Genomic DNA, 12663 nt, shown 5'->3' on the forward strand with positions numbered 1-12663 from the left:
TTTTTTTTTTTAATAGATGAATAAGCACGATTTGTTAAAGCTCTTTTGACCATAGTGTGGTGTTCTAGTTAGGTTTCTGTTGCTATGATAAAACACTGAGCAGAAATAGCTTGAGGGAGGGTACAGGCATCATCTAGGGAATCCCCAGAGGAACACTGCCAGTCACTGGCTTGATCTCCACTGCTTACTTAACTTCCTTGCTTATAACCCAGGACCACCTGCCCAGGTGCCACTGCCCACGGTGGGCTGAGCCCTCCCACGTCTGTAATTTGAATAAACAAATCCATTTTCATTTCACACTCAGGAAGGCTGCCTGGGAATAGAAATGGCACAGGGTGTCTCAGTGGGCTGCTGGCTGTACAGAGGGCACAGGTAGGGGTCATCACTCTACTGCTTGGTTTTTATCAACAGCACACAAACTAGAGTCACCTGGGAACTCCAGGAGGAACTTCCCAACAGATAAAATGCCTCTGCACTCTGGCCTCTGGGCCATTGTTTTGACTGCTGATGTGTGTTTGTTTATCCAGAGTCTTGTCAGTTTCTACATCCATGTCAGCATCTTGCGGCTGCTTTCAGACACTGATCTGCTTTGACTTGTGGCGGAAATGAACATACAGATATTATTCTACAGAATGACGGACCTTATTTGCATGCCCATTAGTATGAGTTTCTAAGGAGGCACCTATCTTGCTACAAACCAGATAAACTCTCCAGCTGACTTCCTCTTGTCACGCTCAGCTCAGGGCCTCTTTGATCAGTTTCCCTGTTGCTGCCCCATGTCTTCTTCAGGTGCCAGCTTCTTCCATGGTGTGCAGCCTGGGACACAGAAGCTCTCTCCTCTGCCGCCTTGACTTGCTGAATGGGTTTCAGTAATAGGGGTCCTAGGAGACAGGTATCAGAGAAAACATTCCGGGTCTGGAGATGAGCCTTCAGAGAGGCACTGTGGGTGCTCGTCTGTGAGCATCCGAGCCTGTGGACGGTGCCCTGCCTGCCCCACTAGCTGTCCTCCCAGCCTTTCCCTCCTTTCCTCTCAGCTCTTCCTCCTCTCTCTGGACACCTCTCCTTTGTCCTTATTTTTGGGTCATCTGCCTCTACCCATACTATTCCTTGTTCCCCAGGTGTTTAGGCTCCTTGCAGCTTTTGGGCTCCAGGCTCACTACAGATGCCATGTGGTAGGTTAAAAGGCACTGTGGTTTGGTGATTAACAAGGCAGTGCTGGCTACACATCAGATGGGAAGCTGTCATTGCAGGTCTGTGGGCAACATCTGGGCAGCTGATAAAGGACTTCTTGGTGTGACAGGGCTATCTCAGCAGCCCTTCATTTGGGTCTGGAGTGCTTAGACCTGCTGGAGTCAGTACCTATAGCTTTCTCAACCAGCAGAATTGGTTTGTCTGTAGCAAAGGCTATCATGGCTTGGTTTTCCTGAGTATAAATTGGGAGTGATAGTAAGTGCTTCCTAAAGGGCCTTATAGTTGGGAAGGGTAGGAAAGCCGTGGGCCCCAAGAGGTTGATTGTGTTCTCATTGGAACTGTAGAGAATGGGGTTGGAGTTAGGGTGCTGATCTCGTGCAGGGTGAAGGCCAGCTGCCCATGGGACTCTCTGTAGGCTGGGTCAGTCCAGTGGTGCTCAGGCTGAAGGGTGGGGATTGGGGTCAAAGTCCTGTAGGAGGCTTTCCTGTGCTGGATCCTACATTCCTGGTTCAGCTCAGCCAGGCTTGAAGCCCAGATCTGGAGTAAATCAACCAAATTATCTCTGTTTGACATTCCAGAGAGGCTCTAGGAAGGATTTGTGGAAGTAGGGCAGGAGCTGCCTTCCTCAGCCCCATTTTGGCCTGGGTGTGATGTTGGGGCCATTTGGTAGAACGGTTGGACTGGCTATCAAGCCTTAGTAGGTTAGCTGTCTTCGTGACTCTGGCAGGCTAGGAAGAGGAACCACGCCTTAGGGTCAGCTGGGTCAGCCAAGGCTCAGCTAGGCAGGAGGTGGCTTTCCTCTTAGAACTTCAGAAGAGCCCACTGGCTCTCAGCTGGCCTGTTCCCTTTGAGGCTGGCTTCTGGAGGAAAGCCAGCCAGCCAGCTCCTGGGATCAGGGGACTGAAAGCTTAGAACTCAGCCTGCTGGGAGTTGAGCTAGAACGCCGTTGGAGTGTGAACTGTCGGTGGACGATATGTGTGGTAGGCCTGGGCTCACTGGGGTCCCCTGGGTCCCCTGTAGTCCTATCCCCTTCACACAGTCTGTCCTCAGGCACGTTCCAGAAAGGTCAGGAAGGTGGGTCCACAGAAGTTGGGGAAGACAGCCTTCTGGGCAGTTTGCTATACTTATCTTCCCTCTGCAGCCTTGCACTGTTTGCAGATGTGCATTAGATGAGACACCCAAAAGCCAGCCTGCTTTCTACTTGACACGTGGCTGCTGTCCTCGGGTTGTTTTCTCGTCCTGAGGACAAGGGCATCAGGATAGCTTTCCATTTGTCTAATGATGGGGGCAGGGAGGTATCTCTTAGTTCCTCTTCCCTGTGGGTCTGGTGTCCCCATGACTTCAGCTGAGTGCCACTCAGGATGGCAGAAATACTGACTGGCCTGAACTGGCTTCGTGATGGGAGCAGGACAGATGCCAGGCCACAAAGGACTCAGAGCAGAGTCTGTTAAACCTTTATGCTATCCCTGGAAAGCCAGGGAAGAACCCTTGCCTAGCCCAGCCAGGACTCTGAACTTGGCTCTGGGGTGGCAATTGTCTTGTTTCTGTTGTACTGTTTAGCCTGCACAGCCTTTCTGGAAAGGATGGATAGGGTCCTGAGAGCCCTTGTCCTACTCTTCCCTAAGTGTATGGGGAGCAAGCTGAGCAAGCCCCAGGACATATTGTTGACTCTGTGTGCTGTGGGCAGAAGGTGGGTCCCACACAGGACTCGTCTGGTGCCCTGCTTCTCCCCAAGAGCTGACCTTGGTGTGTTTCCTTATTCATATTTACTCCTCAGGTGTGTGTGACGGCCAGAAGGGGAGACTCCTCTGAGAAAATATTGGCAGGTTTCCTGTCTCCTCGCTGCCTAGAGATTGTTACTCTTGGACACTGGAAGCTGGACCCCCAGGACTGACCATACACCCTGGCCTTTGCTGTTGTACCTCCTGAGACCTAGCTGTGCTGGCTGGACACCAGCCAGAGGACTGAGGGCAGCCAGCATGGAAGAAGAGCAGAGGCTCCCGGGGGCTGCCAGGGGCTTGCTGCTGATTGGCCCTGCCTTCCATTCTCCTAGGCAAGGTGCCAGGAAGCTGGAACTTTGTAATCTGGGTAATTAGCTTCAGACCCTGGACTGAGGCCGGCCAGGTCTTAGGGCTACTTCCCACAGGCTGTGCACCCTGACCCCAAGAGGGAGGCGAGGCGCTGTATACAGAGGCCCTGCCAGCTGAGCAGTTAAATTGTCAGTCCTGCTTGGGGAACGACTGCAGCCACCCCCCCACCTTCCACCCCACCCCCTGCCACACTGTCCTCCCTGCCTAGGCTCTGCCCCTTAGGGCAGCTGGGCCTGGTCATAGTGTGGGGCCTTCCGTTTCAGCCTTGTCAGGAACAGAGGGCACCAAGTCTTAGGAAGGGGATGCCCCCAAGGGTGCCAGTCCAGCCAGCTGCCCCACCCTTCAGGCTTGTCCTGCCCCCGCAAATCCAAATTGTGGTGCCCCAATCAACCCTGTGGGCAGACATCCACCACCATGGCCGAGCACCTGGAGCTGCTGGCAGAGATGCCCATGGTAGGCAGGATGAGCACCCAGGAGCGGCTAAAGCATGCCCAGAAGCGACGTGCCCAGCAGGTAAAGATGTGGGCCCAGGCTGAGAAGGAGGCCCTTGGCAAGAAGGGTCACAAGGAGCAACCACGGAAGGTGTCTGACCTAAGGCCTCGGAAGCAGGTCCTCTTCCCTCCCAGCGTTGCTCTCCTGGAGGCTGCTGCCCGAAACGACCTGGAGGAAGGTGAGTGTGCCCGAGTCTTAGGGCAGGGCACAGCAGGCACTCCCATGTCTGGGTGTGGCCCTGCTGTGTGCTGGCTCAGAACTCCTCTAGCCCCAGCTCTGCTGCCAACAGTCAACTGTCCTTCATGGGGGGGGGGGCATGCAGGAGGTCTTTCTCTGAGAACACCAGAGACAGAATGGTCGGAGCACAGGGTAGACACACACGGTTGCAGAGAAATAGTACTTGGACTGATAGCCATCACCGCCTCATAACAGAGTGCAGGGCTTCCTGCAAATCCATTCCCTTTGTGCATGGCTCCTGGAGAGTGGGCTAGCATTGCTCGCCTTTGGTTAGAGATGGAAAGTAGGTGTTGGCCAGGTCCAGTGTGGGTCCCAGAGCATACGTGGCCTGGCACTACCACACATTTCCCCAGGTCCTGCCTTTGACTTTTATCTTCTTTAACTGGAATCTTCCTAGTATGAAGACAAGCCTAACCTTAGCAGGCCCCCTTTCCTTTCTGCACCCTGTGCTTGTATATAACTTCTGGGGCCTGGAGGAGGAGGCATCTGCTAGCTCTTGAGGACCTAGAGCTAGGTCCTTCCTGCCTTCCTTTTCTTGCAGTTCGCCAGTTCCTTAGTAGTGGGGTTAGCCCCAACCTGGCCAATGAGGATGGCTTGACGGCACTGCACCAGGTGAGCCCTGCAGGAGTGGGGGTGGGCAGGCTGGCCTCTCTGGGGGTCAGGGCATGGGGCTTAGGTTGCTCGTTTGCAGTGCTGCATTGATGACTTCCGAGAGATGGCACAGCAGCTCCTGGAGGCTGGGGCTGATGTCAATGCTCGGGACAGTGAGTGCTGGACACCTCTGCATGCTGCAGCTACCTGCGGCCATCTGCATCTGGTGGAACTCCTCATTTCACGGTAGGACCTGCTGGGTGTCCAGGCGGTGGCTCAGGTGACCCCTCAGGGATGTTTCCTCTGTCTTTACCTCCTCTGTCAACCCAGGGGAAGAGTGTGTTCACTGTGCTTTTGGCCTACTTGGCAGGCTGGATTTCCAACTCTGAACCCAGGGACTCTCCACAGTTTGCATAGGAAAGTGCCATTTGGTCAGTGTTGAGGATGGGCTTGGTAAGGAGGGAAGTGCCAAGGTATAGCTGAGGCCTTTACCCTAACAAGGAAGGTGGAACAGAGAGGCCAGTGGCTTCTCTAGAGTCAGGCACTTCTCTAGTAGGTCCGCCTATAGAAGCTTGGTCCTATACCTATAGAAGCAGATGAGTTTCTTTCCCACACGTAGGTAATGGACGAGGGCTGTGTAGCTAGCAGCTTCCTTGGACTCCTCTTGGAGCTGGTGATGGACTGCAGGCATTCTTCTGGTTCTGCTTTTCCATAATGCACAGGCACCCCTTCTGTGTTCTGGAGCCCCAGAGTCCTTGCACATCTGCAAGTGCCTCTACCCTATTTATGGGAGTAGATGGGCATCATAGACCTGAAGCCTAGATGGACAGAAACTGCTAAGTCTAGCTTGAAGACAGGATCTGGGGCTGAAGGGTGGCTTTTCCAGCAGGAGCCAGGAGCTTTGTTTTCTTCTTCCTCAGGACAGTCCTAGCCTGAGGGCCTCTGGTGATGGGGACTGAGGGCTCCTTGAGCAGGAACTGCTATGAAAGCAGGAGGCTAGTGGCTTGTCAATCTTCCTTGTAGAGGTGCAGAGCTCCTTGCAGTCAACACCGACGGGAACATGCCCTACGACCTGTGTGAGGATGAGCAGACGCTGGATTGCCTCGAGACTGCCATGGCCAATCACGGTGCGTGTGCTGTGCCTACCCACAGGGGGTGATGCCTGAGGTCATGCCCTCTCTGAGCCAGCTTGCCCCTCAGGTATCACCCAGGACAGCATCGAGGAGGCCCGGGCAGTGCCAGAGCTGTGCATGCTGAATGACCTCCAGAGCCTACTGCATGCTGGGGCCAACCTCAATGACCCTTTGGACCATGGGGCCACGCTGGTGAGGACTCAGTCACTTGGGGGTGTCTGTCCTGGGGCAGGTACTTGGAAGGGGTGTGGGGCTGGGATTCAGGGCTGAGTGGTCTGTCTGCAGCTGCACATCGCCTCTGCTAATGGGTTCAGTGAGGTGGCTACCCTGCTGCTGGAGCAAGGAGCCAGCCTGAGTGCTAAGGACCATGATGGCTGGGAGCCTCTGCATGCTGCAGCCTACTGGGGCCAGGTGAGTGTCCACAGGAGCAGGGAGAGGGAAGGTTCCTGGCTCTAGTTGGAGCCCTCAGCCAAGCAGCTACTGCTGGCTGCCTGCAGGTGCACCTGGTAGAGTTGCTTGTGGCACATGGGGCTGATCTGAATGGAAAATCCTTGGTGGACGAGACGCCCCTCGGTGAGTGTGGGGTTGCCTGCATCTGGCAGAAGGGACTGGCCATGAAGATGCCTGTGACACCTCTCTCCATCTCTTCTCAGACGTGTGTGGGGATGAGGAGGTGAGAGCCAAATTGCTAGAGCTCAAGCATAAACAAGATGCGCTCCTGCGGGCCCAGGGCCGCCAGCGCTCCCTGCTGCGCAGGCGGACCTCTAGTGCAGGCAGCCGTGGGTAAGCCTCCTGCTGCAGGTCACTGTCTACCTGCTGAGACCTAGGCTCTGCCCCGTGCATGTCAGCTGGCAGCAGAACCTCAGTAGGCTCCATGGGCAGAGATTGTGAGCTGGATGACGAGGTCTCAACTTCCTCCCTCCCCAGAAAGGTGGTGAGGCGGGTGAGCCTGACACATCGCACCAACCTGTATCGCAAGGAGCATGCACAGGAGGCCATCGTGTGGCAACAATCACCACTCACCAGTCCAGAGCCGCTAGAGGATGAGGACAGACAGACAGATGCTGAGCTCCGGCTGCAGCCCCCAGAGGTGAGGATGCAGCCCCTGTCCTGTCCCACATGTGGGGCAGACTTGGCATGTGATCTTGTTATTTAGTACTTAGTCCTCTATCCTTGCTAGCCCCCGGATAGTTGGGCTAGGCAGCGTGGGTAAGCTGCAGGTCACTGTCTACCTAGGCTCTCCTAGGTATAGGCCCCGGACCTTCCCACTCTCATGTCTGTCCATCTGCCACTTTCACACAACCTGAAGCCCAAGGCTGGGTGGGATAGGTGAGAAAAAGCACCTCCCGATGGCCTCTGGGGTCCTGGCTCTGCCCACAGGAAGACAGCTCTGAGGAGGCCAGGCCACACAATGGCCAAGTAGGGGCCCCGCAAGGGAAGCACCTGTACTCGAAGCGTCTAGACCGGAGTGTCTCCTACCAGTTGAGTCCTGCGGAGAGCAACGCCCCTGATGCCCTCGTCCGGGACAAGTCGCACCACACACTGGCAGAACTTAAACGCCAGCGCGCGGCTGCAAAGCTGCAGCGACCGGCCCCTGAAGGGCCTGAGACCTTTGAGCCTGGCCTGTCTGTTGACACTGAGACCCCTCAACCGGACTGTGGCTTCAGAACAACTGGGGACCCACCTCTGCTCAAGCTCACTGCCCCCTCGGAGGAGGCTCCTGTGGAGAAGAGGCCGTGCTGTTTGCTCATGTGAAATGTGACCCCTCAGTATAGCAGGGTTCAACCCCATGCCCAGCCAGAGGCTTCCTCATGATCTCTGGCCTGGTGGCCCACTCCAGCACATGCCCCAGTGCTGTAGGGGAGCCAGCACAGAGCCCTGTACCCCCTTCCAGCCCAGGACACTGGCCACCTTGCTCAGGGATGGACTATGCAGAGCTAGCTGTACCTGTGGGCCTCAGGCCACAGGCTGCTTATCCTGTGACTCTTGATAAAGGCTGTTTGCCACTGAGCCTCCCCGTGTCTCGCTGGGGAAGGGGCAGGGAGTGCTGCTGGGTTAGGAGCCACCTATGCCCAGGAGTGCTCAAACCTGTAGATGCATGCTGGGGTTTGCAGGTGGCAGCCCCAGCTCTTGTGGGAGGGAAGCTCAAGGCCGCAGGCAAGAAGCCCTGCCTTTACCTCCACCTCTCCAGGCTGGTTCAGCTTCTTGGAGGCTCCTCTGTAACCCTTTGCTTTCCTGAAGGCAGCAGGAGACTTTGGAAGAAGATTCTCCATGGAAGTGCAGAGGGTAACCATGCAGAGGGACAGGGACCCTGGCTAGAAGGGATACTGTGTGTTCTACAGCATTGGGCCAGAGCCAGCAGGGTAGAAGAGGCAGAAGGCTTGCTGTAGGCACTTCCCAGGGTCATGGTCTCGGTTCCTGGCATGCAGCCCTGATCCTGGGGCATATCTGCCAGCTTCCGCCTGTGCTGGTATAGGTGACAAGCACTTGGCCACTCAGGCTGTGCTGGCTAGGCACAATGCATCACAACGAGGGGGGCCCTTTAGGGGCCTCAGGCTGGAGGGAAGAAGGCAATTCTAGATCATGTCCCATTACATTTGGTTTGCATGGCCATCCCTACCAGGTGACATAAGCACTGACCAGGCCAGCTTCGTGTCCTTCCCCAGGGCCTGTCCTTCTTCTAGCACCTGTGGTTGGAGGGTTAGTGTCCTTGGACGGGCTTGGGGGAGGGCTGGTGGCTGCTGGTTAAATTTAGAGTAGCATGTGTGCTGCCTGAAGTCCACCTGCTACCGCTGCTGCTGCTCGGCCCTGTTGGGAGGAGGCAGGCAGGGGCAGGCTCTGCCTGGGCCAAGCCTATATTAATCTGTGCTCTGGCCTAAGGGCCAGAAAGGCCAGTGAGAGGGAGGCCACCTTGTTATCAGGGCCAAGAGATCAGAGGTGAGTGCCTCCGCACAGGGCCTCGAGTGGTGTTTCTTCCAGCCTGCAGGGACAGAGGGATCAAGGCTCACCTCAGGCCTTCCTAGCTGCCTACTGTCCAGCTGAGAAGTCAGGCCCTCAGCCTGAGCCACAGATGGGTCCAGGGGCTTAGATACTCAGTGCTGAGCTTGACCTATAAGGCCAGTGGGAGTGGGGCTCTATGGGCCTATCAGAGCTCACTTCCTGTTCTCTACCAATCAGGAGCAAGAAGGAAGAGGACTTAGTTACCCTTGGCCTGGGTTGTGGCCCTAAGGGCAACCTCAGGCTGATGTGTATAGAGGGTATGAGGGCAGCCCAGGGTGAGGTGTCCAGGACGAGATGTCCTGTCTCCAGGCTCTTCCCCTCCCCCCAAACCCTTGCAGTGCTCATCAGGGACCAAGGTCCAACCGTAACACTGACAGTCCCCATGGAACCCAGAGACCAGACACCTCCCTTCCCTCCCTCCGTGCTCCCCAGATATAGGGAGCCTGGCATAGGTACCTAGGAGAAGGAGATACAATCCACTTGCTTAAGTAAAGATGGTGTGTGTGTGTCAGGTCGGAGAGGGCTAGGCCTCAGCTGGCCCTCGCTAGGGTCAGGCTCCAGTAGTTCCTGGCTCTGTTCTTAATAGACGCGGTTGTTGAATGCTCTCTTCCCCTCATCTCCAGTGTGTCAGATCTTGAGCCATCCGTCTGTCCCTACTCCCCAAGTGGGTCTCCTGCTCCCTCACTGGGACATTAGGCGGCACTGGGCCTCGCCCCAAGCCCCGCCTGCCGCCTTACCACCTCCCTCTGCCTCCCTGGGGCAGATCTGTGCCCAGACTGGTGGGGCGGGGCCCAGGGTGCTGCAGCTCCTTTAGTCCTTTCTGCCCCTTTCGGTAGGACCAGAAGCCTGTGGTGCAGAGGGTGGTGTCTTACCTCAGCAGACTTCCCCTTTCCCAGCCCTGATTCCACGTCTGGACCGGTCTACTTCCCGAGCCAGTATCCTGCCTGGTCTGAGCAGTCATGGCCTCAAGAGCGAATGATCAAAGCCAGGCTTCAAGGAATGGACTGAAAGGGAAGGTGTTAACTCTGGATACCATGAACCCGTGTGTGCGGAGGATGGAGTATGCCGTTCGAGGACCCATAGTGCATCGTGCCTTGGAGCTGGAGCAGGAGCTGCGTCAGGTATTACCTTGGGCAATCGCTGCCCTTCTGCTAAACTTGGGTTGGTGAATTAGTCCCCAGCCCTGGGAATGTGGGACAACGGCAGGAGGGTAACTGTCAGATCTCACTGCCTGCTCTCCTTTCCCAGGGTGTGAAGAAGCCCTTTACTGAAGTCATCCATGCCAACATTGGCGATGCACAGGCCATGGGGCAAAGACCCATTACCTTCTTCCGCCAGGTTAGGCTGCTGTACTGCCTGTGGTCACACACACCCCCCCCCCCAAAAAAAAACTGCCCTGGCCTCATTATTTGGTTCCCCCAGGTCCTAGCACTTTGTGTCTACCCCAAACTTATGAGCAGTCCCGACTTCCCAGAGGATGTCAAGAGAAGGGCAGAACGCATCTTGCAGGCATGCGGGGGCCAGAGCCTGGGTAAGTGCTTGCTCCCGGTGGAGTCCAAGCCTTAGGGAGGGGCAGAGAGAGATAGGTCCCTTGGGAAGCTTGCAGGACTTGCCCTCCCTCACTAGCTTGGCCTCTTTCAGGTGCCTATACCATTAGCTCTGGCATCCAGCTGATCCGGGAAGATGTGGCACAGTACATTGAGAGGCGAGATGGAGGCATCCCTGCAGACCCAAACAACATATTTCTGTCCACTGGGGCCAGCGACGCCATTGTGGTAGAGTGGGCCAGGCCAGAGTAGCCCTATGTGTGAGGCTAGATCAGGCTCAGTCTGGTGCAGCAGCATCGGCTCATGGTAGGGGTGGGGGCGTGCAACCCTGATTGCACTAACACTGTGCTTCCTATCCCACCCACAGACAGTGCTCAAGCTGTTGGTGGCCGGTGAAGGCCGCGCGCGAACAGGTGTGCTCATTCCCATTCCTCAGTACCCACTGTACTCGGCTGCTCTGGCTGAGCTGGACGCCGTGCAGGTGGACTACTACCTGGACGAAGAGCGTGCCTGGTCTCTAGACATCGCGGAGCTGCGGCGCGCTCTGTGCCAGGCACGTGACCGCTGCTGCCCTCGCGTTCTGTGCGTCATCAACCCTGGCAACCCGACTGGTACGCCTCCTATCTGCTCCTCCCCATCTAGCTCCGCCTCATTGGACTCCTTCCAGCCCCGCCTCTTCCGCTGGGACCTGCTCCAGCTCTCCTGACCCCAGAGCACCTGGGTTGAGCTTGGTTCTCTGTTGCCCGTGACTGACCCTGTCTGTGCTGCGTCTCCACACTCCAGGGCAGGTGCAGACCCGTGAATGCATCGAGGCTGTGATCCGCTTTGCTTTCGAAGAGGGACTCTTCCTGATGGCTGATGAGGTACAGACGACCGGGGGAGGAGGGCACACATGGCAGTGGGCAGCAGCTCAGCAGCCAGCCTGAATGACACTGCTGCCCCTCCAGGTATACCAGGACAACGTGTACGCCGAGGGCTCTCAGTTCCATTCATTCAAGAAGGTGCTCACGGAGATGGGGCCGCCGTACGCGACGCAGCAGGAGCTTGCTTCCTTCCACTCGGTCTCGAAGGGCTACATGGGCGAGTGCGTACAGGCGCAGGGGGTGGTAGTGGTGAAATCAGAACTAGTGGAGAACTTTTGGGACCACTGCCATGGCTCAGCAGATCAACAGCCTCTTCCCAGACCAGCCTCATCCTGTGCTCTTCCCGGCAGGTGCGGGTTCCGTGGTGGCTATGTGGAAGTGGTAAACATGGATGCGGAGGTGCAGAAACAGATGGCCAAACTGATGAGTGTACGGCTGTGCCCACCAGTGCCGGGCCAGGCCCTACTGGACATGGTGGTCAGTCCACCAGCACCCTCTGAGCCATCCTTCAAGCAGTTTCAAGCAGTGAGCAGACCAGACCAGGCCAAAGATGTCTGGTGACCCAGCTTTGGGTGGGACTCCAGGGGGAGACATCGAAACCCTCTTCCATAATTCCCTCCTGTGGCTGCAGGAGAGGCAGGAGGTGCTGGCTGAGCTGGCAGCCAAGGCTAAACTCACCGAGCAGGTCTTCAACGCGGCCCCCGGGATCCGCTGCAACCCAGTGCAGGGCGCAATGTACTCCTTCCCTCGAGTGCAGCTGCCCCCGCGGGCAGTGCAGCGTGCCCAGGTGGGGAATGCAGGGTCACGAGGGGGCTGGGTAGGGTGTTGGCCTGGGTGCTGTGACCTGACCACCCTCCTGACCCTCAGGAACTGGGCCTGGCCCCTGACATGTTCTTCTGCCTGTGCCTCCTGGAGGAGACTGGCATCTGTGTGATCCCTGGAAGTGGCTTTGGGCAACAGGAAGGCACTTATCACTTCCGGTGAGACCTGGTATAGTGTTGACCCCCCCACGAATGGGCCTGTGCCCCAGGTTTACTGTTTGTCCTTTTCAGGATGACCATTCTGCCCCCCATTGAGAAGCTGCGGCTGCTGTTGGAAAAACTGAGGCATTTCCATGCTAAGTTCACCAAGGAGTACTCCTAGCTCACACTGGACGGCCTGTGACTGAATCAGCTGAGGGTCCTTGGGAGCCTTCAGTATTTGCTGCTTTTGCCTAGGGTCTGGGCGCCTGTCCCTGCAGGTCCCTAATAAAGCTGGGTGTCAGCCCGACTTGAAGTGGCTGCCTGGGTGTCCCAGCTTTTGATTTGATTGGCTTTGCATAGGCAAATGGACCCTGTTTGAGGAACACTAGACACCTCATATAAAGGAGCCGTGAAGGACGGCTCCCAGGAAAGGGCCTCAGGCTGCCATTCATCCATTTGTCTTAAGAGACGGATGCATCTGTGGCTAGGTCTTCATTATGGTCTTAAATGTGGGGCATGTGGTGACCCGTTCAAATCAACTAACGTGGTAGTGAAGT

At 56.5% G+C, this 12663-nt stretch overlaps 2 protein-coding genes across 4 annotated transcripts in view; both read left to right on the forward strand.

Moving 5' to 3' along the window:
* Ppp1r16a (protein phosphatase 1 regulatory subunit 16A) overlaps nt 1-7744 on the forward strand; it is a 24698-nt gene extending 16954 nt beyond the window's left edge. For all 3 annotated transcript variants that reach the window (XM_013348761.2, XM_005354128.3, XM_026782572.1), the window contains exons 2-11: nt 2969-3951; nt 4552-4622; nt 4702-4847; nt 5625-5728; nt 5802-5926; nt 6020-6145; nt 6232-6307; nt 6388-6517; nt 6662-6824; nt 7115-7744. In XM_013348761.2, the coding sequence (XP_013204215.1) occupies nt 3696-3951; nt 4552-4622; nt 4702-4847; nt 5625-5728; nt 5802-5926; nt 6020-6145; nt 6232-6307; nt 6388-6517; nt 6662-6824; nt 7115-7489 (1572 nt within the window). In that variant the 5' untranslated portion in view covers nt 2969-3695 and the 3' untranslated portion in view covers nt 7490-7744. The remainder of the gene's footprint in view (nt 1-2968; nt 3952-4551; nt 4623-4701; nt 4848-5624; nt 5729-5801; nt 5927-6019; nt 6146-6231; nt 6308-6387; nt 6518-6661; nt 6825-7114) is intronic.
* Nucleotides 7745-8030: 286 nt separating this feature from the next.
* On the forward strand, nt 8031-12424 carry Gpt (glutamic--pyruvic transaminase). Its single transcript, XM_005354129.3, has 11 exons — nt 8031-9855; nt 9983-10072; nt 10157-10265; nt 10376-10509; nt 10649-10892; nt 11065-11144; nt 11229-11365; nt 11495-11669; nt 11776-11931; nt 12012-12124; nt 12197-12424. The coding sequence occupies exons 1-11, from the start codon at nt 9694-9696 to the stop codon at nt 12285-12287; spliced, it is 1491 nt and encodes a 496-aa protein (XP_005354186.1). The 5' UTR covers nt 8031-9693; the 3' UTR covers nt 12288-12424.
* Nucleotides 12425-12663: the final 239 nt, after the last annotated feature.

Source organism: Microtus ochrogaster, chromosome 15 (assembly GCF_000317375.1).
Source record: "Microtus ochrogaster isolate Prairie Vole_2 chromosome 15, MicOch1.0, whole genome shotgun sequence".
Lineage (NCBI taxonomy): Eukaryota > Metazoa > Chordata > Mammalia > Rodentia > Cricetidae > Microtus > Microtus ochrogaster.

Excerpts from the sequence above, each read along its gene's own strand:
- Gpt (XM_005354129.3), top strand. The coding sequence starts at position 9,694 with ATGGCCTCAAGAGCGAATGATCAAAGCCAGGCTTCAAGGAATGGACTG. Across the intron at positions 10,073-10,156 it reads CCATTACCTTCTTCCGCCAG|GTCCTAGCACTTTGTGTCTA; the intron begins GTTAGGCTGCTG and ends TGGTTCCCCCAG. Across the intron at positions 10,266-10,375 it reads ATGCGGGGGCCAGAGCCTGG|GTGCCTATACCATTAGCTCT; the intron begins GTAAGTGCTTGC and ends GGCCTCTTTCAG.